The sequence below is a fragment of the Rhipicephalus sanguineus genome, chromosome 8 (genome assembly GCF_013339695.2).
Source record: "Rhipicephalus sanguineus isolate Rsan-2018 chromosome 8, BIME_Rsan_1.4, whole genome shotgun sequence".
Taxonomy (NCBI): Eukaryota; Metazoa; Arthropoda; class Arachnida; order Ixodida; family Ixodidae; genus Rhipicephalus; species Rhipicephalus sanguineus.
Window position 1 is genome coordinate 68,918,949 of NC_051183.1, and position 25,735 is coordinate 68,944,683.

The following is a 25,735-nucleotide window of genomic DNA, read 5'->3' on the forward strand; positions in this document are numbered from 1 at the left end:
GATAGTAAAAGAATTACTGTAACTCTTACGGTTAGAAAAAGATACATAAACATCGCCTAAAATACATGGCGGGTATAGGGCCTACCCTGTTCCCTTAAGTAATAGGCGCTCGTCGCTATTCGACATCACAGCCCCCACGGCGCTAGCTTCCCTTGAAGATCGGAAGAAGTTCAGCGTCGAGGTTAGGGTCCTTCTCATTTTCGTCTTCTCGCTCTTTGGGCTGTAGTAGGGTAGGTCCATTCTTGATTTCGTCTCCTTGAAGCTGTGGGGGAGGGGGGGGGAAGAAGGCCGAGACATCTGTAGCATTTCTTATACGTAAGACTGTGACTGCATCATAGCATTTGTTATGTAGACAAACCAGTGGTCATATGCGTAGGAAGGCATTGTCCACAGCTTAAGGTGAATAACGAGAGAAAAAAAATGGCCGCGTATCTGCGTGCTTCGCTGCAAATGTCGTAGAAAGTCGATAGTATTCTTCCATTTATGTTTTGCCTTGCCTCAGACAGCGCCTCCTCTATGTTAATTCGGCCGCATCTGGCTGGCATTGATAAAATAGAGTCGCTGCGTGAGATATAGAAGCCATCTGGCAGTGGCGTCGGGAAACATGAACTTGTGCAGAACCCAGGGCCACTGCCAAGTGGCAGCACGATATCGTCGGCAGAGGGCATTTTTATGCATAGCGTCGCATTTTCAGCGCAGTCTAAGAAAACACTGGGGTCTTTAGAATTACGTATCTATGTATTTTGTAGTAAAGGAACACACACCACCTAATACTTACGTATTTATGCTGCGCCTCAGATATGCATAATACTTGGTTTTTGATCGACAATGTTCGCAAGTATGAACGCAGCTACCAGTTCAAGATGGCTGGGCGTTCAGCAAGTGCTTAAATTTTGACCGGGTGGCTGAATCGTGTGACAAACAGACAGACAGAAAGAGAGACAGATCAAAATGTCTGCGTTCAAGTATCCCAAGAAAGACTATCGTCTTTTAAAATTCTATAAGCCCTAGATTGCAAACTGTATACAAAGCACTAGATTACTAGATTTACACTCAGGTTACAAATGCAGCAGAAGAATGGGAACCGAGAGGCCCAACGTTTGTTAGGTATTATTCATCTGAAGTTCACGAAAGCATTGGAAAAAGTGCTAATAGTTAAAGTGTAGTACGCATAAGCTGAAAGAAAACGAAAAGAGATGAAGGCACAGCGTTTCAGTGGTCCAAGCTTCATGCAAAGCCTCCGCGTTAAGCATGCTTTTCATTATTAATTCAGCTGCCGCGGTTGCTCTATCTCTGTCTCTATTGCGGGGTATTTACGCATGTCAACTGGATTGGGATCGCACTCGCAATACCTCAGCGACATCCTAACTGCACTGGCATCAATTAGCTTTCTCGTTAGCTTGAATGAAATCACTATATTGCGGGATATATTATGAGTGTAAAAATAAAATTACCCACTACAAGCACATTGACTCCCACATCATGGCGTGGCTTGTGCGGGGATCGTGTTGTTTATTACTGAGCTTCGCAATTTATACAATTTATACATACTTCAAGCGTTCCACCACCACACACTCTTTCGCGCAGAACGTGAAGCAGATGCAGGGACGATGTTGCACTTTTTCTTGCAGCTTTTTTCTTGCAACCTCAACAGCTTACATGTTCATATTGTAGTAACGAATAATAATCAGGGGCCTAAAAACAGAGTGTGTTTGTGAATAAACATATCGATCTAGAATCATGTGTATTTTAGCGTTGAATGAATGGTCTTTTATACATATGACTAACGGTAAAAGTCGCCGTTAAATTCGTAGGACTAGTTGTCGCCGCGGGTTTTTACTATTTTTTATTGCAATATCGACTAGCCAGCAGGAATAATACTTTCTGTGTGTGTATTAGATGTGTACTGTAAGACTGGGTTGTGTACGAAACGAAGCAGTGTCTTGTGGAATCTGTCGTCATGTATCCTGCGGTCATAGCTGGTCGTGTCGCTGTATCGAAGGCCGACTCACAGCAGTAGACAGGAGCGTTCCGACTGCAACCAGCTGCCATCTTAACATGAGTCTATTCACGTTTACCGCTAGGTGCTACATGTCCATACTGCTTTGTTCCATTGATGGAAGCTGATGCCTACCATCTTATATGGACAAGTCAAGGGCGTTGTTACACACGGTGCGCCAATAGTGATTTCAGAGACCGAATCGAACACGAATCGAATAGTGCCAGAGGCGAATCGCACATCGAGTACTTTTCGCATAGTTCTTGAATATATTGTGGGATGCGCAGTCGGTGAAAAACGGATCCCAACATAAAACAAAACGATGTTTATTAACGTAGTAGCAGCAGCAGGGCAAGCATGCCGATGCTGCGCTTCGGAAGGTTAGAGAAACAGACATGAAATCCAGCTTGGTAGCTTGGGTTATATAGCCAGCAGTGGTGACGTAAGCCTCCGACGAAACTGCGTGGCGCTGTCGTTTATCGGAAGCGTGTTGCAGCAAGTAGCTGTGTCACGCCGGGCTAATCAGTGTCGAGACGGAGGCTGCGTAGGTCTGTGCGCAGTGGTCGCCACATCATATATATATATATGCCAGCAAATAAAAAGATGACGTACTACGTGACGCCACCAGGCAAAAAAAACAGAGTATTCCACACTCACCGCCATGGCTGCGATTGGCGCTGACTAACACTCCTACGTTTAAATCAACATATATGCCCCAAAAAGTGGACGGGAGGATGACCGCCGCTGTAGCTCAGTGGTAGAGCATCGGACGCGTTATTCGAAGGTCGCAGGGTCGGTCCCTGCCGGCGGCAAGTCATCTTTTCGTCCACTTTACTTTCTTCACATTTATGTTCTAAATACTACAGATAACACCCCCTATACTTTCCTTGGCGTTATTGTATGTTAGTTCTCATAATTATTGTGTCTAACAAAGATAAACGAGCCCTTAGAAAATCATCTCCTTTCCTTCAATTATATATATATATATATATATATATATATATATATATATATATATATATATATATATATATATATATATAGTAGGCATCGATTATGCACTTCTTCCTCATCTCTATATTATTGTAATCATCATCACGCGTTTGCCTTTCATCATCATCGTATTCGGGTGTGTGCTCTTGATCATCGTGGCCGTGGCGCTTGTTCACTCTCGACATCGCGACCAAATAAACCTCGTTACGACTGAGACGTCATAATATATATATATATATATATATATATATATATATATATATATATATATATATATGTATTTATATATATATATATATATATATATATATATATATATATATATATATATATATATATATATATATATATATATATATGCTCACTTCCTAGTGTTCATAATTTTTGTACTAAAGAAGAAGTATGGTATCGGGAGTAATTCAGCAGTATCTCGCCATGCCCGGACACTTTAGACATTGCGAATTATTGTTGCACAGCCGGTAAATTCTGACTACCAGAGCTGAATACCGAAATAGCCTGCTGCAGTATTATGGCAATAGGAAGCATCAGAGTTTATTTAGTTAATTATGATGTTCTACGTAATATCTCGTGTTTTAAGCTGCGGCTTGAAATTTACGATGATCTTGCACCAATTGTGCATATGTTCTTGCACAGTTGACGTAGTGCAACATTCTTAAGCAATTTAAAATAGACGCTTTCAAATTGGCTACCCAATTAGGTACTACTTCAATTCCTATAACTATTTTTTTAATGCACACAACAATAGATGTTATCTTTGGGTATGAGTTTGTTTACACATCAGCGCAATTTCCGTCAAACCATCGTTTTGTGTGCTCGCATCACAGAAAACGCGAAAATTTTCTATATTATTCTTAGATGGGGCTTTGGCACCTTCTGAAGTGCGACCAAAAATACAAAAATACGTATAATTTTTTGAGGCGCATAATACGATGAGACAGATCAAGACACCTAGAGAACAAGAACCTCTGTGTTTCGCCCTTTGTCCTCTGTTGTAGTATTTGTGTTTCCTCACGGTGCGCGCCGGGAAAAACTATGTTCCGTGATGAAACAAACAGTTTACATGCGTAAATAACATACATAACGTACCTACATAACTAGCCGACTCGCCCTATTATTCTAATTCCGAACGAGAAATGCCAGCTTCAGACATAAGATTTTATGCGCTGACAGTACTTATGCCCACTCTTCACAATAATGTCTCTGCCTTTAGGTAGATAAACGTTTCTTCAGACTTCACTTACCGTGACTGTCCGGCGCAAAAATCGAAACCTTTTCCAGATGTTCAAAAACACTGGGCTTGTTAAACGCACATTTCTCGTTGCAGTTTTGTGACCGCCTGAAAAAAAAAACAGATTAAGGTAGTTGGTTGCTGCTTCCGCGAACGCCATACTTACATATCAAATCAAAATTAGTGCAAAAACAAGCAGTGATCATTCCACTTGATAGGAACAGTTGGGTGGTACTCAGTAGGAAGTTGACTAAAATTCACAAATCTTGCGTTATATTCACAAAAAATAGGTATTGCTATTCGTTAGCGTTTTACGAATCTTTCACTTCTCCATGTCGCTGTTTCTAATATTTTCAGAGGTTTGTGGCGTCGTGTGCCTTATCAATAATACACTGCGTGGCAGTAGGGATGATGAAGAAATAACAGCGCTTAAGACGGTACGGGATGCAGAGACACGGCGCTGCCTGTCTCTTAATCTCGTCCAGTTTTTATTCTTCATCTACAATGCACCAACCAGCCCATTCAAACACACTTCTCAAATACAGATAGTGAAGATAAGCTGCCTACATCCCGTCTTGCTTTCTTTTTACTAAGAGGCCTTTGGACTAAATTGCGGAAACATGCAGAAGAAAAATTTAGGAGCCCTTCCCCTATTCAGGAAATGGGAACAAGCGAAGCTTGGGATGGGCGTGCATCACCTGTTCTTTCTTTCTTTCTTTCTTTCTTTCTTTCTTTCTTTCTTTCTTTCTTTCTTTCTTTCTTTCTTTCTTTCTTTCTTTCTTTCTTTCTTTCTTTCTTTCGCAATGCGGAATGCTGGCTCCTAACCTTAGCGTTCAGCTTTATTACTGGTAGCGGACGTCCGCGGAACGCCGTTTTCGGGCTGAATCGACATGGCGTCTTTGCTGTTCAGGAGCCCTTCCGTGAATTTCCGCGGGGAAGTGCTCCCAATTTTTTATTTGCTATGCTTTGTTACCACGCACAGTAAATCCCGCATATGAGTGAGACTTCAGATCATGCTGTCAAACGTGAGATTGCGCTCAATACTGGGTTTCAAGTGTGACTACAAACAGGGCTACGCCACTGAGTGCTCAGCGCAGTGGAAGTATATTTTTTTCTCATAATCTTGCTTTGTTCCCTGGCACGAGCTGTAACGGTTCATTGTTCTTCTGAAGTCAAGAATCCCAGGGTAATAACTATCAAATACGATATACGAGAAGCAGCTCAATGGTGAACATGAATGTGATCGAGCCTCAAACGCAGCGTTAGCTAATCGTCAACCACGAATGAAATTCGGGATGCCATATAATATCTTCGTTACTACTGTACGGTGAATATCAGTACACGTCCACAACTTACCTGTCAAAAGGCTCAGAGCAGTTCCCAAGAATATCGTCAGCAGGGCGCCGATAAAGGATATCCAGTAAAAGGATACCAAGTACAGCGGGAACACATCGGAGCTGCATTTTCAAAAATGGTACATGAGGAAATTACAAAAATTGAGCCTTAATACTGAGAAAAAAGAGCATGTATTAAGGCGATTTCTTTGCGAATTCAATCACATTGTTATATAAATATTTACTTCAAAGCAGCATTCAATGAAATTATTGTTTCATTTTGCTTTCACTCGTCATCATCATATTGGGAAAAAATTCGTCTAAATAATAAAAAAACACTGTGCTTGGGTTATTTTTTTGTTCGCATACATTCTTGCTATGGAATATCAAAACTCTTTGGAAAGCAAGATTTGTGTATGCGTTGCACCATTTTCTACTAGGCATTTCCTTCCAGTCTGATGCGGACGCTTCATATTTCAGCAATATACCCCGAATGTATCCTTGACTATTGACTCAACGTGGTTTATTGCTAATTAATACTCGTTATTTGACGAAACACCTTTCCCTGGCATTGCAACATTTGATTCTACTTGCTGTACCTAGCTACTTTTATTGAAATGGCAAGTAGTGTGCGATCATATTGACATATCTATACAAGAGCCCACGAGTACACCGTGGGACTTTAGCTCTGCAGGGAGCCGCTGGTCATACTGAACGTGCAAACAGCAATTCCCCGTAGATATGCGTGAAAGAAACAAACCTCGCAATATCTGCCATGTCTGTAGCAGTTGTAGGGTAGTCATTCAATCCACTGGCGTTTGACTGTACTGGGCAGCGATCGAGCGATTTGGGTAGAACCGGAACTGGTGGTATTTCAGAAAGACCCCTTCCGACAGCGTGCCACAGGAGGAAGATGCAGACGAGGAGTGTTGCACATCCCGCGCCCTGGAAAATGATGCAGTATTGGTGCTCATACCTTTACTTCCGTAGAAGTGGCACAGAAGTATTGGCCTATAAAAATGAATCTACTGTTGCGTGTTCGCTTCAAAGGTCACAATAAAAAAGAATCATATCAACTGAAAACGATGGGAGTAGACCCACAGATAGAAGTCAAAGAGGCCCTGCAACACTTTTGAGCGTGGCCAGAAAACGCTGCTGTTCGGTAATCGAGGCTCCCGAGTGCACGCGAGCCGAACATTACAGCGCAGCACGAGGCCCGGAATTTACAATCACTTCTCAATCAATTAACAATCAATCAATTTACAATCAATTAACGCCGGTGTGTGTGTCGTTCTTCCTTTTCGTCCTCGTCTTTTTGCGCCCACATCCAAGAACCAACAAGCCCGCATCGCCAGCCCTCGTCAAATTCAATTCTCAAAGTCAGCTAGAAATTGCTCGCTCTTCTCTCAACAAATGATGTCATAAACCCAAATAGCCAAGCCATAAACCCAAAGTCCACGGCCATTGGCCTATTTCAGTATCGCGAGCTGCAGAGTTACCGTCGCCGCCACGTCCCCGCGCTCGCTCGCGATCCCACTGAAAGTAAACCGCGCGATTCGAAGAAAAACAAAAAGAAAGAAAAGTGGCCAAGGTCATGACGCGCGCTCACGCAAGAGACACATCTTTACCCTTGCGAAGCTTACAGCGCACTCGCTGATACGAAAGGAGAGAGAAAGCGCGTGAAGCATTCGACAAATCCCTGCAATTCCACTCGTAGTTGACGGATTCCAAAAATTTTTGTGGCAGTGGATTTGTGAAGCAATAAGGACTTTTAATAAGGCCATTCTATATTTACTTGAAAATGTGTTGCAGGACCCCTTTATGGTAATAAAACTGACAGACAAATAAATGTTGACATGCGCCAAAGTGAAGCACGAAACTGCACCATTATATTACAACGTAGGCATGAATTCGAGATGTTCCAAAGTGCGCACCGGCCTAGTAGATGCCGTTCATTTTATGTAAAATAAAAGCGTATTGAAAACATCAGCAATGTTGTGCAACTATACGACAAGTTTAATCAAACGGAAAGCTGACCCCGGTATTGTAAACCGTTCTAGAGTACTCATCCGCGGTAGATTTCTGCATAACGTGATGTCTAATAAGAAACTCTAGATTATCATCCACCGTTGTATTTGGCATAACGTTAGGTCTGAAAAAAGTCTCTAGAATTCAAAAATAATTGGGAAAGGACTACGAAGAAGCATACCGTGTCGCCATGCTTGAATGTTCTAAATTAGGCTCACAAAATCGGCGTTGTTATGCATGTTGGCACTGCTTCCTTTTACTGAGGTTAAAAAACTGTGGCTGTACTGTATTATGTATTTAGCACCTGATAATGTTACAAATAAATAAAAAAAGATTCTTTTTATCTCAGATATGTGTCATTGTTGCGCGCCAGAGTGTGCCAATTACAGCGGCGTTTGCTTCGTGTAGAATGCATATTCTCCTTTTATTCAATTGCACGGTTGCCCCCCCGTGTCCGTCCTTTTTGCTGTCCTATGATATTCGCGGCCAACACTTACTTCGTAGTTTCGTTAGTGAGCTGTCTCGCGCTGCAGGATGACTCGGAAATCTGCCATCATTCACGACATCACTACAATCACTCATGCTTACACTGACCCTTTTTTACAAACATCGGCATATTCGGTATATTGTAGGCATAAATGTCGGAGAAGCATATACTGTAGAAGCGTAGACATTTGGGCGAGTCGGTGTGCTTCCATTTTGGTGAGTATGACAGCGCAACGCTAACAGAACCGCTTGTCCTTGTGTGTTCTTTATTCGTCTTTGTTAGTGTTGCTCTACCAAATTCATCAAAAAAGAAGATAAGCATTTATCAGTGTTTCGAAAGGGACATAAGATTAAGTACACACCTTTGCGTTCACCCACGGCGACGAAAGGGCGAGTAGAAAGAGGCCAGAAAATGGTCCAGCCGCGGAAGAATAAAACGACATGAATAGCTTAGAAAAGGAAAAAAAGAAGGAATGAAAAAGAAAATGGATTACAAAAGTATCACAAGCGCCAGAAGCACTTTTGGGTGCCACTCTACACATTGCACAATTTCGGCAAAAAATAATAATAATTGTTACCGTTTTATATCCCAAAACCACGATATCGTTGTGAGAACGCCGTTTCTTGGTTACGCTGCGTCATTATCTTAATGTGGAAGCTTGGGCTCCAGTGGCATTCATTGTTCAATGAATTCGCATTATTTAATTTCGTTTCATTTCATTCTGACACACAGTGCCTGGTCTGAAAGGAATAAACCGAGATTAACTCTGCCTGACTGAGATACCCATACTTTAGCAAGGTGCATGTTTGGACTACTTGGTACTCCATTTGAACAGCTAAATAGCGCGAACTTCAGGAACGAAAGACAGGAGAATGCGACACACACAAGCGCTAACTTCCAACTGAATTTTATTAAAGAAAACGCATGAATATATAGGGTAGCACCACGCCTGCGCAGCTTCACATCCACATAACCACATTCACTCCTAAGTGATAAGATTAATCTCTCTAAAGGCACGACACCAGTTACATAAAACAAATAAAAGTTAATAAATGACATGTCACTACCTTGCAATACGCCCAAAAAACATAGTTCCTTTGCTGACAGAGCAATGGAAGGCACGCTGATACAATGCCTAACATCCTTGGCCATCTCTGCTGCTTCTACTATCTCTCGCGTTTTTTGGTCATCATGAGCGAACAGCACTGCACATTTTTCAAATTCCGGCGAACACCCACAGCTTCGGCAATGCGTCGCCACGTGACCCATTTGTTTTCTTCTGGTGTAGAAGCATTTTTCGTGACGTTTAATTTCACCAAGAGTCTTCAGGAAATCGGATAGACATTGCGGTGAGAATCTAAGGCAGTAGAGCAGGCGATACTCAAACATAACATGTGCACGTACAATCGTATACTGCTCAAATAAATTTGCAGTGTGGGCAGCGTAAAGAACACCAGCGATCAATCTAATCGCTTTCTTCTGGGGACCGAGTGTTATGTTTAAGTTTGTTTTGGATGTTGTAACTGTATCGTAGTAACTGTATGCTCCATTCATAAAGCCATGGTATGCTTGGATTTCACCTAATGTTAAAAGGTTGTGTCAGCTGGTTTCTAATCGAAACTCAAGTAGTTCCACTCTGTCTGTGTAAATATTAGGCGTATTAGGAATAAAAGTTCATCGCTTCTGTCAAAAGTATGTCGTTTGGCTGAGTACTGATCTCAGGAAGTCCAATGAAATTTTCCGCAGCGTTCACGTTGGCGACCCGAAACCAGCTACGCCAAAGTAACTGGAATATGTTTTGCACGCAAAAGTTCTTGACGTCACGAAAATCAGCAAAAACGTAACATTGGCAATTGTTGACTTGACTCCCTTTTGAATTCAGCCAAGGGAGTGCGTACCACTCTCCCATAATAGAGTACATAGTACTCAAATTCATTTATATTAACAAGCTGTTCATAGTCGACCCTTTGCGTGCATGGCATAGATTTGCTCGCGCGGCGTTGAGTTGAGGATGAGGCTCAGCGACCAGGGTGAGCCGACGGGAGGTGCACCTGAAGTGGCAAGGGTGAGGCTTGCGGAAATTAGAAAACAGCTGCCTGCTAATGGTAGGCTCACCTACCATTACCAGACAGCGTTGCAGCAGCGCTTGCAACGCTGTTTGCGTTCCAGGGCAGCCGGATAGTAATGTGCGTCTTGTGCGAGCTGAAGGGCATAATTGGCCACGACCGCACTGGCACGCTACCGTATCCCTCCAGCACGGCTGTGAAAGTGCGTATTGTCGCCCCATAGCTTAAATTAGCATAGGGTGAGAAAAACTTGCAGTTGTTCCGTGTACGAATACAACCGATGAGCGAAGGTCCTCAGAAATGGCACTCAAACGACTATGCGGCTGATGTCCCTGCTGGCTTTCTGAAGGCGGTAGGGTGGGCAGCGGGTGGGGAGAGCGTCTGCGGCGCTCGGTGGCGGGAACGATTGAGCAATTGAGCGCGGCGCGCGCATCGCAGGGAGAGGGAGACAGGTAGAAGAGGGGTGCGAGCGATGATGAGGCGGGGACCTTCGACGGCGACGACGGAACGCTGCGCGAAGCGTTCGGCGCGCGCAGCGCTTCATTGTCTTTGTGCACCGGCGCCGGCTGGGGAGACCGTCTGCTACTACCTTCGACAAAGCGGCCGTAGTGCACTCGAATGATGGTCGTCATTTCACAATCCACGATAAAGGGGGTGAAAGCGAAGACGACCATTATAACCAGTTGTGCACAGGTTATTTATTTTAACCTGGAATTTCTGGTGCACTAGAACCAAACAGCTCAAGGCCTAAACATTTCCTCTTAAATCACCGGCCACTGCAACTTAAAGCGATGCTTAAGAGAAGGGAGCTTCGACGGCGCGGAGGAGTGCGGGCCTAAGGAGCTTCGCTCCAAAAAAAGAGCAATGACGCAACACAGAAGTACATAAAAAGCACTTTCAAAACGTAGAACTACTTAAGGCTCGTTCATACCTGCGACTAACATTGGTCGCATGGTCGAATTAGTCGCAAAGCGACTGGTCGCAAATGGCCGCTTTTGTCGCGAAGCAACTGCTTTGGCTCAGTCGCTCACTGCCCGATTCTTCAGTCGCGTGACTGCATTCGCAAACGTCAGTATCCATCACATGCTCAGGAAGAGGAAGTCAGCCGATTTTACGGGGCAGTGGCAACGCGAGCCATACGCAGGTGTGAACGTCGGTCGCCTTGAGCCGCTTTTTTGTCGCCAGTCGCAAATGGTCGTGCGACCGGTGCAAGCCGCAGGTGTGAATGATTCTTCAGAAAGACTTGCAAAAAAACAAACAAAGAAAAGCAGTAGGTGACGAAGCGGGACATCTTCTTCGTTGTTCTGACGGCTTTCACATAGTGGAGCTGGCTGGATTTTTATGTTCTAAACACAGAGCCAAGAGAGTGTAGCACTCGGTGCAACGCCTCTTCGGCATCCGTGCTCTCCGCGTGGCAAAAGAACAGTTTCTGTTTGCACAGCTGCACAACACATCCCCGTCGCGTACGGTTGGGTGCACCGCCGATGCTTAGTAGAAGCGCGTCACCAGCCTCAACGAGCCGCTTACACCGCACTCGAGAGAGTGTATCTCAGTGCGTGTAATAACCTCAAACGGCACCTGGAGAAACACGGGGGAAAAGCTCTTTTGTCAACGCTGGCACAAGCGTTTCTATAAACTAAGCAAGGGACGGCTGGGCTCCTCAGCAGTTCTGTACTAACAGGCCTCCAACGTTTGTGTTTTTATATAAGCTACAATATTCGGTATGTGAACAGTTTGGTAAACTTTTTAGTGCATTTTTACTTCATTTGCTCATAAATAAACGGCAATAAAGCAATGACTTAGTGCCTATCTGCGACATAAACATACAGTATTTGTTTCTTAGGCTTGTTTTTCATATTCTTTGCGACTGTCCGCAGTACTGTTCGCAGAGACAGTCGCTTTGCAACGCGCTGGATAAATTGGACGATCGAACTCTTTCGGAAGAAAGAATCATGCGCCACCGACAGAAGAAGGGTGTGCACGCGCTATTGCGCTTTCTGCGTTCAGCCAGTCTAGCAGAACGGCTCTGATAGAAACGTCCTGCATGTGTGTGAATGTGCGCATTTTTCGTTTTGTTTTTAATTTATCTCACTCTGTCTACGTCCTCATTCCGACCCCTATTTTCCCAACCCTGTGCAGGATATCAAACCTGTTTTTACTAACAGGTTAACCATATTACCTCTTCCTTTTCATCTATTTCTCTTCCTCTCGTTCTCTACTTATCTTCAAAGTGGAAGTGCACTAAAACCTCGCCATATCTATGGATGATTAATGCAAATTCCCTCTGGGTGTCATAGCAATGGCTGTGGGTAAAGCTTATATTTTTTATTAGTTTGTAACCGACTTTAGTAATCAGTCTCCGTTCTGACTAACACAAGCGCAAGCCGACAAGTCCACGTTATCGGAAGAGAAGACGAACACTAACTGGTGGAAAATGGACTCAGATGGACTCAAGGATCACTCCTGCGTTTTAAAGCGAAGAGGAACACACCGCCAGCTAGAAAATCACTTTTCTGCCCAAAAGGTTAATAATCATAATCGCAGCTTCATATGCTGAGTGGCCACTGAAAGTGCAGAGTAATCTACATTGTTAAAGTTGTTACCTTTACAAACATAGGTGCCATCAAAAGTGGTGAAATGGAAAAGTGCGCATGCGCCGCGTACTGATTGCACAAGGAGCAAGCTTAGATGAACAAGTATATTGCGGAATTCTAGCACACGAAATCCAGGAATTTTTTTTTTAAACTCACTACTCGTCTAATACTTGTGCATGTGCTCCCGTCCCCTTTCGTGAGCGCTCCACAAATATGCTTTTCATTCGGAGCATATTTCTGACAAAATGAACACGGCGATATACGTAAGGGGTAAATGACATACCCAAGCGAAGGGCCTAAATGACTCCTCATTCTTTTTTTTCGAGGCGGTAATCTAATGGAGGGCCACTAAAATGGTTTCACTTATTTTTATGGGTTTACTTGGGTTTACTTCTCTTATACTTTTGTTGAAATATTGTTTTACTTTCACTCAGCAAACTCTGCAAGCCACCTATCAATATGGTGAATGTGGGAATGCGCTTGAAAGAAGGAGAGGAAAAGTGAAATTGGAAGGCCTTCCCGTTTTGTCCCCAATCTTTAGGCGCATTCCCCGTTGATTATGCTAACCTATCGCGACAAGCTAGGCGTTTTCACCAATAGCTAGCGCAGATAGTCAACGGTACAGAAGTGTAGGCTACCAATTCATGCCCCAATCGCCACCCCAGTTAGCTGGGATAGTTAGTATGAATCTATCGCTAGAAACAGCACAAAAATTGAGTGAGCTTTAACTCCTCTGAACCTACTTATCAAAGGCTAAAAGCACGTTTGGCTTGGTTTTGCAAAGACTACACACACATTGTTTCATTAGAGTTGAGCTTTATTGCAAATCTGATGCTGTGTCTCTTTGTTTCTTGTATGTTGACGCAGGCGTACTGATGGTAAGCGAAGTAGTTATAAATGGTGGTAACTTTCACGTCTCTATGACGTACTAATCTGACCTGTCTTTGCTCCGGTGATTCAGCAGGCAACTTTGCTTGAAATTTCGTAACCTGCCGTCTAGCTATATCTACTGCATGACTAGATTCAGCCTGTCGCCTGCGCTGAAGCGCACACACAGAAGGTCAAGCCGGCGAGCCATCCATGGCGATATTGAGCGACCAAGCGCTGGCGAAGCAGCTGTTGAACCTTTACCTAGTCACGTGGTACCGCCGCGGCGAGGCTCAGAGCAACCACAGCTGTGACGACTCTCCACAGCGGATCACGTGACGTGACGTCACTTGCGCTCCAGTAGCTCAAGGTCATTGCGACGCTATGAATGACCTTGCGAAACATGGCGTAGTAGTGATTTCGCTCTAAAACGAGGCGGCGGGGGTGGGCAAAATATTTAGTTGAAACCAATGATCATGGTTTCTTCGGTTGTGGTTGGAGACGGCGGTTAGTCGGCCCGGACCCCCTGCTCCTTGGCGGCTGCATCGCCCGCGCAGTCATCCAGACATACATGTTTGGGTCGGAGCTAAGCAGTATGGCCTGCCACTGCTGCGTCGGAATAATTTGCAAGCCCTCTGCGCTACCTCTGATGGGCATACTAAGACAGCCCCATAGTTAAGGACAGGGGTGGGCAACCTTTTGAGGCGGAGGGCCGAGTTATATCAAGCTGGCGTGGGCCGCAAGGCAAATAATATCTGGGTTTTAACGTCCCAAAAGCACGATCGGCAAATAGGGAGATGGGGGGGGGGGCGGCTTCGCGGGCAAACAGAAAAAATTCGGCTAATTGACAATAGCGTACAAAACTGTAATAGAAATCATGTTTATTTTTTTTCTTGACTAAAGCCATTTCAGGTCAAAACTACCATGTCGGCCTTCAGATAGGAAGTGACAAGGAGAGGGGAGAGGGGGTTGTGACTTCGTTCCGGGGACCGCATAGTACTGCCACGCGGGCTGCAGTTTGCCTGCCCCTGGTCTAGGAAACAGGTTAGTTCGTGGGGCTCGGCACAGCTTGTGCTGAGGAGTAAAGGCAGTGGCGAGGTACACATAAATGAATGATAAGAACACCACTGGTTATCAATGATATACATTCACACACTGATCTAAACAATAGCAGCTATGAATGTGATAAGCGACATTCTTACAATTTGCGCAAGCGCGTTCCGTAACGGAGCTTCAGCGTTCACGCTGACTATGGAGTATAGACACTGCATAGATACCGCATTCAGCAATTTCAGACCTAGGCGCTGAGAACAGTCGTACTTACCCGTGCCGCGGTGCCGAGGTAAGGCACTGCTATGGCGCCCAAGGTCATAATGGTGCCGCTTGCGAATGCTGCAGCAAGAATATTGATAGCCAAGTGAATGCCAACAGACAGTTGTACATCTCGGTTATAACAAAAGGAGAGGATGAGAATGTGACACAGTAATCACCGTGGTAGCCTAGCGGCTGAGGCGTCGCGCTGTTAAGCTCTAGCACGCGGGTTCATTTCCCGACCACTTTCGGTGGCCGCTGGCGAAATGCAAAAAGGCTCGCGCATTTAGTTTAGGTAGTAAAATAAATGCTTGGCGTAGATTGCACTAGTGGCGCAACGCTAGAGACATGAGCGGAAGCTGATCGGCAGATAGCTGGTCCTGGCGTTTCGAGGTTTTGCAAAGTTTTTGCTAAGTTTTGTGCGGTTACGTTAGGTTTTTCTAAGTTTTGCGAGGCTATGGTAAGTTTTGCTAAGTATTACGACGTTATGCTAAATGTTGCCAGGCATTGCTATGTTTTTGCCAAGATTTTCCTATGAATTGCTTGGCATTGCGAGGTTTTACTAGGCATTGCTAACTTGGTAAGTGTAGCGAGGTTATGCTAAGTGTTATTAAGTTTTGCTAGGTATAGCAAAGTTTTTGCTAAGTGTTGCCAAGTATTGCGAGCCGATGCCCAGACTCGCCCAATCCCACAATGTCACTCTAAGCTAGTCTTCAGTCTCGGTAGGTTCCGTCTGCGAGCGTTCAGGCTAGACGCGTCTATAGTGGGCACTTGTCGAGTGACTCGGTACACGCGCAAAATGCAGCGCACGACTGAGCAGCGGTAGGGCATCAAATTTCGTGTTGGCCTGACGATACCTGACTACCTGACAATAAACGACACCGCGACAATTCCCGTACCTCATAACAGCCCCAACTTGACATCAGCAGACTCTTTCCAGTTCCCGAAAATGAATTCCTCCCTCAAAGAACATCACCATGCGACCCCAGGTGTTGCGAAATAAGCTTGTACATGTGCCCTTAAAGGCATTCCAGAATTTGCCTACCGGGAAGCCTTCGAGTCGTGGAGAAACCGTTGGCAAAATTGTGTGGACGCTCGAGGGATCTACTTTGAAGACATCTGAGGCATTGCGATGCTTAACGCGTCAATCTCTAATAAATCTATTTTTCCTAAACTTTACACCAGGTAAAAATGTTTACCTGGGGCAGAGACAGTACCCTCCACCACACAGAATATTAAGCACACCACAGGCTCTGACACTCGGGCTACTTCAGGTCGCGGCGTACCCTAACCCCGCGCTATGGCACAACATTTATCCAGAAATACAGCCAACTAATTCATGTTCATTATGCGCGGATATAGCGAATCTGAAGCATATGCTCTGGCGATGCCCCACGTTACGTGGCGGCGCAGTCATCACGCCGTCAAAATGGGAGGCTGCTATTACCAGCTCCGGGCTCGAAGAGTAGCTATGGGCAGTCCAACGGGCCCGCGACGCAGCAGAGAGACTTGGTCTTTCTTTTCCGACGTTGGAGCGGCCCGCAACGTGCTAGGGCGCGTTCCGAGGGACCAAAATAAAGTTTATTCATCCATCCATCCTAAACTTTACCCGATACTTATTATGCTTACCCTTTATTTCAAGAAAAGGAAAGAAAAATGGTTGCTCACTTTCACTGTGAACATCGCGAAATACTACAGCGAAATCTCATTTTAGTAAATCTTTTCATAGTAAGTAACTATTCAAACACTAGGATGTTGCACTGCCTTCAACTGGAGACTCGCTCCAACGCAGCTAAAATGCTTATCAAGCGTTCGGGATCTTTTTCAGGTTGAATTACGATTTCTGATACATTGAAATTAGTGCAGCGAGAATGACGCGTTAAGTATCACAGTGGTTTTTAATTAATAAAGCAATTACGAAATGTGAACTAATGAAATAATATACAATCAAATGTTTACCCACGTACTCCTCCCCTATGCATACTCAAGAAACGGCGCTCTGCATCACTCCCCAATCCCGTAAGTGAAACGCATATAAGCATTCTATACATGCTATAAATGATTGGATTCGCACAAACCTAGGAGGCGCATTACTACGACGGCCTTTTTCTCGGTCAACTTGACGTAGGGTGTGACGACATCGACGTAAAATATTGCCGCGTGAGAGTTGACAATCGATGAAACAGTGCTGAAAGTGAAGAAAAAACAACGAAATATTCGATTTGGTACTCTGTTATTCAATGCAGTACATTCATAGCTTGGTAAAAAACTGCATCACAAGTTTTGTACAGCATCTTGGCATTTTGAAAAACAGCTGCCCTGAAAACAAATGTGCAGAAACATTTTGACTTTCGTTCCGTCGGCCTACGCTTCCGATTCTGCATGCTTGCTTCTTTGTTTTCTGAAAATCACGTTGTAACTGGCTAACAAAACAAATCAACTCAGTCTAAACAAGGGGTTATTCCGTGCAAATCTACAATAATATGACAGCTCTCTTCGGGAAAAGCAACCGACGGTTCACACACGCTATCCGGCTGACGCTGTAGCGTCTTATGCTATGTCTTGTGGCCATTGTGATGGCCACTTATGCAGCTTCTACCAACCAACTATGGAACTCAACTCTATTGACTTCAGTCGGGACCAAAACACTCCTGTCTGCTTTTCTTTTACGTTTACGTTAAATTCTAAATGCGCAAGAGAACTGCTAAAGCTATTTTTTGTGATTTCTACAGAACGAGTGCTGTGTGCTGAATATCCGTCTTGACTGATACACGAACCCGGAAAAGCAATTCGGTTTTCGTAATTTTTCGAGTCATTCATTTTTGACAGATTTCCGTTATGATCATTATACCCGGTCAGCGAAGCATCGCATTGACAATGACAAAGCGGGAGGAGACGAGAAAACACGACATCCACTTTTGTCTTGCCGTTTCGTCATGATCCGCGCGCTGCTTCACCTAGACGGTATGATTAGTATTGGCCAACTCGGCTAACCTTCTAAATTACTGAATTTCTGTTTTGGTGTGGCCCCTGGAATGTTGGTTGCTTATTTGACTGTTATGAAAACGTTTAGCGATGGCAAAATTGTGATCTTTAACGTACTACCTCTTCTACCGCCCCTATTTCTTGAATTACATGCCGTAGCGTTCTTTCTAATTACATAAGATATTTTCATGCGAAGTAGTCTTTTCAAATAGAAATAAATACAAAGTAAAAATTAAAAGCGGCAACTCCTCGGTGGTACATAGTAGCTTAACTGGGCTCGCTTAAGTATATTATGCGGAAAACTGCAATAAGCGATCGCAGTATGGCAGCAAAGCATGAATTTCATTTTCAGTCATGTTTGCTCTGTGCAAATATATCAGCTTTATTTCTGTAGAGAACAATTCGCTATTTCTGAAACATCATCTACAAATCGACACTGCAAAAGCAGAAAACATTTTCACGCACAGTGGGCTAAGTATAGCCCAGGAGACATTGATATGCACTTTAGTCTGCGTGATGCAGCGCGCTGAAAAGAATAACAGAGGCTTTGGCGTGTGGTACTGAACCGAGGTACAAACTTTCTCAACATAATAAACTCCATCACAGAATATACAACCAAGGGTAGAAGTTTTGTTTATAAAAATAGTTTATTCGAACATATTGCGGTGAAGGTGCATTTTCTGTTCAGGTTATATCCTACGTAGATTCTGACGTGACTGTCACAATTTGTCGCGGCTAATTTGTCGAAATATCGTAAAGCCCCGTTTCACCAATGATATGCATTCCGCCCTATAGTAGCCGTCATATAGCGCACCATCTTTCACAAGCCGAAACGAAACAGCCGCAGTGTAGCACAGTAATATCGGGTCACGTTTCATTGTTGTTTTATTGCGATAGCACTTATATGGACATATATCACCGTCCTGTTCCGGATATGTATATGTATGTATATATAAATAAAAGGCACAAAGAAATAAATCAGAAGAAAAAAATTGCTGAAGCGCGCCACCGGGCTTCGAACATGCGACCCCTCGCTCCGCAGCGCGCCGCTTTACACAACTCGACCACGCGTCACCGGCTGTTCCGCATAACAACGGCGAGCTATTTACGTACACCATTTAACGCTAACGGCACGCAGAGCTCAGAAGTCCTTCAGCGTGCGCAGTATCCCCCGCGAGATTGCCCGAAGGGCGCGTTAAAGCAATGCTCCCACATTTTCCTTCAGTTTGAAGTCTGCCGTTAAGACGCGTACTCGAAGGTCGCCCATTTCTGTACCCATTCACGATGTGGAACGCCGAGTAAACCATGCGTCGAATGCTAACGCGTGGCAGGGGACGCGGAGGGGTCCCTCCACGCGCCGCAGTTTCAAAGAAAAAAAAACCTAACAGCGTTCGGCTGTGAGGCGCTGCTCAAACACAAAGAAGTAACAACCGTAACAGGTGTTAAGTTCGCGCTTTTTCAGTCTCCTTCCTTATGTTTTAGCAGCGCGCTTCAAGTGTCGAGCTGGGACCGTTGTTAGTTCGCGGTCGTCCTGTGTGTGTTCATTTCTTGAGTCCTTTGCGTTCGAGAGGCGCGCTGCAAGTATCGAGCTGCTTGCCCTTCTTCGTGTGGCTTTCTAATTTGTGGCTATCGCATTCATTGCTTCGCCGCTGCGGCGAAACTGCAACTTTTTTGCTGTTGAATCTGTTCCCGGTGACTTTGTAATCACCAAACTACACACAATCTTACGCTTAACGTACATCCGTATCCACTCAGCTTATGTCTCTCTTCACGGTACATGATTTCAATTAGAGATATGCCAGATCAGAATATCTATACATCCAACATTGCTATGCGCGCAGGACAAACTCAAATGCGCTTTCGCTCAACCCAGTGGAACGCTTCTCCATATCTTACCTCGTGGACGCCCCAACGAGTCCAGCCAAGAATAGGCCTCTGAGCATGGGCACGTCGGCGAGGTTCTTCATCATATAATACGGAACAATCTATTGGCAGGAATGTAGAGGTATATTAAGAAACGAACTGGACATAATCAATTAGACGAAACGTTTGCGGTAGAACATATCAACAGAAGCGCTACACCTGCGTGACGCAAAACGAAAGCTGCGAACTCATGCTTCTTAATGGCTTTCAATAAAGGCCAACATACTGTACGCGTATTTCGAACAATGCAAGAGAAGAACGAATACACTTTTAAATGGGAAGCTTGTTTAAGAACCAAGCGCACTTTGAACGTATTTAACACACCCACGTCGCCATGCCCTCGTCGTTGTTTCATTATATCTTTCAATATTTGAGTATATAACAGAATGGGCGCCGCATGGTAAGCGTATGTGACAAATATGAATAACATATCAGTGCATGAGTGAAGCGGCATATGCATGGCGTCTATATCACGACATGAACGACACGACATGATGCGTACGTCTTGAATTCGCCGGGATCGTTTCGTTAACTTGCTACACGTGACAATGTGCATATCATGACGTGCATGAATAGCACTAGTCAATGACGCATCATGATGTCAATCGCATGAAGGAAATGACGCCGCTGCGGGCCTTCTGTTAACCAGGTTATAGCATGCATGGCATGACGCGGAATGACGCGCAATGACCTGTGTGGCATGTACTCCCATAATACCAACATTGGCTGCCTCACTGTAGGCTGGTATTGGATAATGTTTTGGGCTCATGACTGTCTCGTATTGTCCGCGATACGCTCATATTGCTATGTCATAAGTCAAACGTACACACTCATGTGCTGCTGCCTCACTACTCTTCAAACACAACGCCGGTTCCTTTTATAAAACATGACCAATGTCACTTCTGACGATGCTTAAAAGAATGCTCACATTACATTTGCCACTTTATACTCTTGAGTTAACCGATACCTCGCGATAGCCCTAGAAGATATACCATCAAGGCCGGCAGAGCGTACTCAATTAACTACAGTTTACATTTTACCGAAGCTTCTTTAGGAAGCATGTGTGCCACGGCATCATCAAACCATAGGTGACTACTTGAAAAAATAAGAGGAGATGGACAACATCGCGAGATCAGAGTGTTCTGTTAAGCTCCTACGCTCTGCCGGGTGTGGGTATACCAGGGTGTCGATCAGATTAGCTCTACAATTTATGAAAGAAAACCGTGCATAGTAACCACAGAGAACTGTACTATTGACAGTAAGGCAGTCATGAAGGCGTCCAGTAGTCAGAATATTCCCGTTTCTGGGACCTACAGATGGCTTCAGCTCGAGTTTTCTATATGTCATCCTGTAATCACAAATGTGCGAATATTACCTGGTCATAACTCTTGATGGCGCCACGTAGAACCGGATCGCAGTCTCGGAACCAATATATTATGGATACGCCAGTGAATTCCCCTATGATAAAATAAACCAGCACAAAAATGGGACCTGCAAGAGCTATCCTGCAAAAGAAAAGAAAAAGTGTATTGATAAGCAGTAACTCGGCGTCACTCTCAAACAACGTGTGCATGCCCTGCAATACTCAAACGTCTAATGAACTAAGCGCGACTTAAGATATGGATTTCCCAGAACATATTCGTCAATCCTAACGCATTGAAAACCTCGAAGAAAAGCAAGTTCACTCAATACTTCTTCCAGTGTAACGATGTATTGAGGAAATAGGTAAACATAAACGTCATGCCTAAACCATGGTCCGCAAGAAATGCGAAGGATTTGTTGCGCACATCTCCACATTTTAGAAGCGCCTACATACCACGCCGTGAACGCTTCAGGGGACCGACACCTTTGAAACGCAAAGAATATTTGTTAACTTATTGATGAAGATAGAAACGACAGTTGACGATGATGGAATGGTGATAACGGATTGACGAGACAAATAGCACTACGACGGAATGAAGATGACGGAGAAAGCACGAGTGCAAGGAAGAATGCATGTAGTCAGCTGCATGACTGTGGCGGGATAATGACGCTACAATAACTAAGGCATGATGGTATGTAGATAAATAGCAGCGATAGCACGATAGCGACAAGGTTATGATGCGAATGCGACGACGGTTCGGCCACAACAAATGACGCATGACAGCATGACGACAAAGGTATGCACCACTGGAGTTATGACAACGGCACTGCAACAGCGACGCGATAAATACGAAATATCGACGTAGTAATGATCAGCATGGTATGATTTCTACCTATGCAAATTATACGAAGTCATAACAACGATCTGACAGCAGCGGCTTGAGGACCATTCCATGATGATGCTGGAACATGGGCGTCGGCAGGATTTTGTCTTGGGGGGTGCAAACCCGCGTTCTACAGCGGCCGGGGGAGGGAGCATCCTTGGTGTGGCTTTTGGAGGGGGGAGGGTAAGTGTTGTTGTGGCTTGGACAGGGCAAGTGCCCCCTTTGCACACCCCTGCCGACGCCCATGTGCTGGAATAAAGACTTCGCAGCAATGATGGTTTAATCACGGCGGTGTAACGTCAAAGGGATAAGTACAAGTGAATGACGACACCGGTATGAGGATGACATAATGAATGACTGCATGCGCCACATGGCGCCGATATGGCGCTTGCATGACGGCGTGGCGCAAGTCTATGACGACGCCATAAAAACAATGGCATAACGGCATAACGATAATAAGGCAACATCAGAATAACGCTGACTGCGTGAGCATGGCGCAAGGGCAGCAACACAATAAAGAAAAAATTAAGGCAATGCATTGGCGACGACAACGATGAAAACATAGTGATGGCATGACAACGGCGGCCTCTTAGCGTTGTAGCGCACGACCGCTCTTACATGTATTATTTGCCGTCCCTGCTGGCCTTGCTGTGCATTAGATCTGGTGCTTGTTTGCACTATGACTGGTGCCGGCGAATTTTTCGAAGCAGGAAGCAGTCAGCAACAACAAACGTAAAACTGGGTGAAAGATGCAACCGTAGCTTTGTTGAGAATACCACTACAGAGACTGTTTCAAATCCCTGATTTACTCCAGTTTCCTTCAGCGTAATAACTGTTAATCTCCGACATCGCTGAATGATGATTTACAAGCACGATCTATAAAGCCACAGTACCACAGTACACAGATGGTGTAAAATTGCTCATCATAAAGCAGAGACGTTTGTTATTTCGTCCCCTTTGTGCAGTGCCATGCTGCAAGGAGTGCGAGGTTCTTTTACTGGGTAAGAAGACGTACTAACACTTTTGCTTGCCGTATTGTCCTGGCAGCCATGAACCTCTGCACCACCATCTGGTCGAATCCAGTTCTGACGAAGCCGAACGGCAGTGCTCCCGCCATTCCACTCCACAGGTTTTCGTCATTTGTTATATCAAAGGTCAGCCTGTGTAGAACAACCACGAAATATTGACATTATAAAAGAATAGAGAAAACGCAAAAAAACACTGAATCCTCATCAGAAGCCTTAGCAACAATCCTATTTTCAACAGGACAACCATGCAAGCACTCTTAAAGGGACAGACAACCGCTCAGAACACGAATTGACATAATCCCATTAATGGTAAAATTTTCTATTGTACTCTCCAAAATTAACCCTGTGAAAAAGTGAACGTGCACTTGTACCCCTCACATGACCCTTTACTGGTGTTCGCTGATAATGGTCTCTATATTAGCGTTGAAACGCAGCACACCTTTTATTGTAATCTTTTCTGACTTAAAACGTGAATATATGCCTTCGTTTCCACCGAGAGGAACAGGGGCGCCGCCTTGACATGACGTATGATCCGATGCTCATGAGCGATTCCATGAACGTTTTTAGCTGAGGGCCTAGCAGCACCTGCCGAAGAGTTGGAGAAGTACGAAGAGCGCCTCTTGGCCTCCGCGATTAGCTCCGGCAACGCGTTGGCGAAGCTAATCGCGGAGGCCGCAAGCACCTGGCTCCAGAGGCGGTCAAGGGACTTACATGTGACGACAAGCGTTCGTAAAACTTATTTTACCTGCGTGTTATATTAAAAATGGTTTGAAATGTCAATATGAAGGTAGTTAAGCACCTTCATATTGACGTTTCACTCACTCCTGTGAAATCAGAACCTTGAGCGTAATGCAAGTAGGGCTATCGGCATCGCTATCGCTTTGCAGCGTTGCTAGAGGACGCCTTCGTTACCTTTAGAGGCTTTTCACATCGAAACATGCGGCATAAACGACCGTGTGCTTTTGCGATCAACCGCCGCAGCTACAAGCACTACAACGGGTAAGCTTTCTGTTGCGCCGTAGAGATTTGGGTCGAGAAAAATCGGTTGTCAGTCCCTTTCAGTTTGGTATGTAGTCTAATGTAAGTAACCGCGAATCTACAGGAAATTTAACTGATTTTCTATATAACTTTATAAGTCGTTTTCCAATATCTCTATGAAAAAAATTAGACGCCTATATTGCGTATTTACTGTGTTTGCCGTTATTCATGTAACAACACGCGGAGAAATATTCGCAATTACAAATGCTGGATATCCATATCATCTAATATGATCACTTTAGTGTTATAACTTAGGTTCTGTTTTTGTAATAAGGTGCCTAAATTTTGCGGAAAGTTAAAGAAGGAATTTTTTTTCGAAATTTTACGCCTGATATCGAATGTGGTACAGAGATATATCGTAAACATTATTTATTTAGAGTTGTACATTCTTTTCAATACAGTTAGCTAGAGTGCATAAACAATATTGTCCATCTTGTCTGCGTTAATACAATCATGTCGATCGATAATGCTCCTTTGGAGTTGCCCGGGAAAAGTTAAAGTAACAAATAGTTTATTGGCATCATTAGAGCACTTCAGTTACTCGGGATACATCCATTGCTGAAGCTTGAACGAACAGAAAGAATAGCAGGTTGTCAATTATAAATTCATGCAGCTCACCGGAACGCAAATTCTGTGACGTTCGCATCGCTCATGGGGCGGAGTGGCGGAGTCACAGTGTTCGCATCATAGAGGACTTTTGCAATGATGACAATGGGCGAAAAGAACATGAACGACAGCTTGAGCGCAGTCAGCCCACACAACTCCACGAAGACCTCCCTTTATTGAGAAGACATAGAAAAGTCGTTATCGCATTTAGCTGGGCTAGTACGCAGTGAAGAGCACCAACCTATGCGCTAGTTGGTTTGGCAGTGCAGAACACTGCCAAACCAACTACAAACAATTACAGAGGGAGGGTATGACAACACAAGCGCTTGTGTTATTACCTCCCTCTGTCCTTGCTTGTGTGCGTTGACAGTGTTCTGCTAGCTTGTACTGACTTAATAAATCCATAATTATAGCGAACACAAACTACAGACTACCGCGATTGTGCAGTTTAGTTCTGTGCTGTCTTCAGCTTGTGTGCGCTAGAATTATGGATTCATTCACTCACAAAATGTAACCAAAGGGATCGCACACAACGACACTGACGCCTTCGTTCAAATAAATAATTCAAGCTGTAGTTGAAAGTTGCAGACGGCAACGATACTATGAATATTGTGTATGCTCCTTGTTTATATTGTCATGCTTATTGGAAACTACAATGGTATGTAGAAGACTATCATACTTTCTAGCGCATGCACATTAGAACCCTCTCGGGCATTCATGCACGCTCGTTATTCACTGCGTAGCCCAGGAGACACCTGTTCCAATGTTATAAGTAAAGAGGGATGCCAGTTTGTGGCAGCAGTACTTACAAAGCTACGCTTTCGCCCCTTTGCTCGAACCTTAAGAAAATCACTTTTTAAACATTTTCAGTCGGTTATATTCTACGAACAATTTTTGTCACACTTAAGCATTGTGTCTTCATTGTGTTATGTTTTTTACCGATTCTAAGGATGATACGTACAAAAACTTTGGTATCGTGAA

General features: G+C 44.3%; 1 protein-coding gene across 1 annotated transcript; it reads right to left on the reverse strand.

Annotated features, from left to right (window-relative positions):
• Nucleotides 1-24,912, reverse strand: LOC119402049 (sodium-coupled monocarboxylate transporter 2). The gene is made up of 11 exons (XM_037669131.2): nucleotides 24,767-24,912; nucleotides 23,102-23,242; nucleotides 21,212-21,341; nucleotides 19,810-19,898; nucleotides 17,007-17,116; nucleotides 14,942-15,009; nucleotides 8,452-8,538; nucleotides 6,336-6,520; nucleotides 5,598-5,698; nucleotides 4,255-4,349; nucleotides 1-262 (listed from the first exon to the last, which is right to left on the reverse strand). Exons 1-11 carry the CDS (start codon nucleotides 24,874-24,876, stop codon nucleotides 143-145), a joined length of 1,236 nt encoding a protein of 411 aa, XP_037525059.1. The 5' UTR covers nucleotides 24,877-24,912; the 3' UTR covers nucleotides 1-142.
• Between the last annotated feature and the right edge of the window lie 823 nt (nucleotides 24,913-25,735).

What these genes read in the sequence shown, in the direction of transcription:
- LOC119402049 (XM_037669131.2), bottom strand. Translation starts at nt 24,876, where the DNA reads ATGTTCTTTTCGCCCATTGTCATCATTGCAAAAGTCCTCTATGATGCG. An exon ending in GACATGGCAGATATTGCGAG is followed by an intron (nt 5,699 to 6,335) that starts GTTTGTTTCTTT and finishes TTGAAAATGCAG; the next exon opens with CTCCGATGTGTTCCCGCTGT. An exon ending in TGCTCTGAGCCTTTTGACAG is followed by an intron (nt 4,350 to 5,597) that starts GTAAGTTGTGGA and finishes TTTTTTTTTCAG; the next exon opens with GCGGTCACAAAACTGCAACG.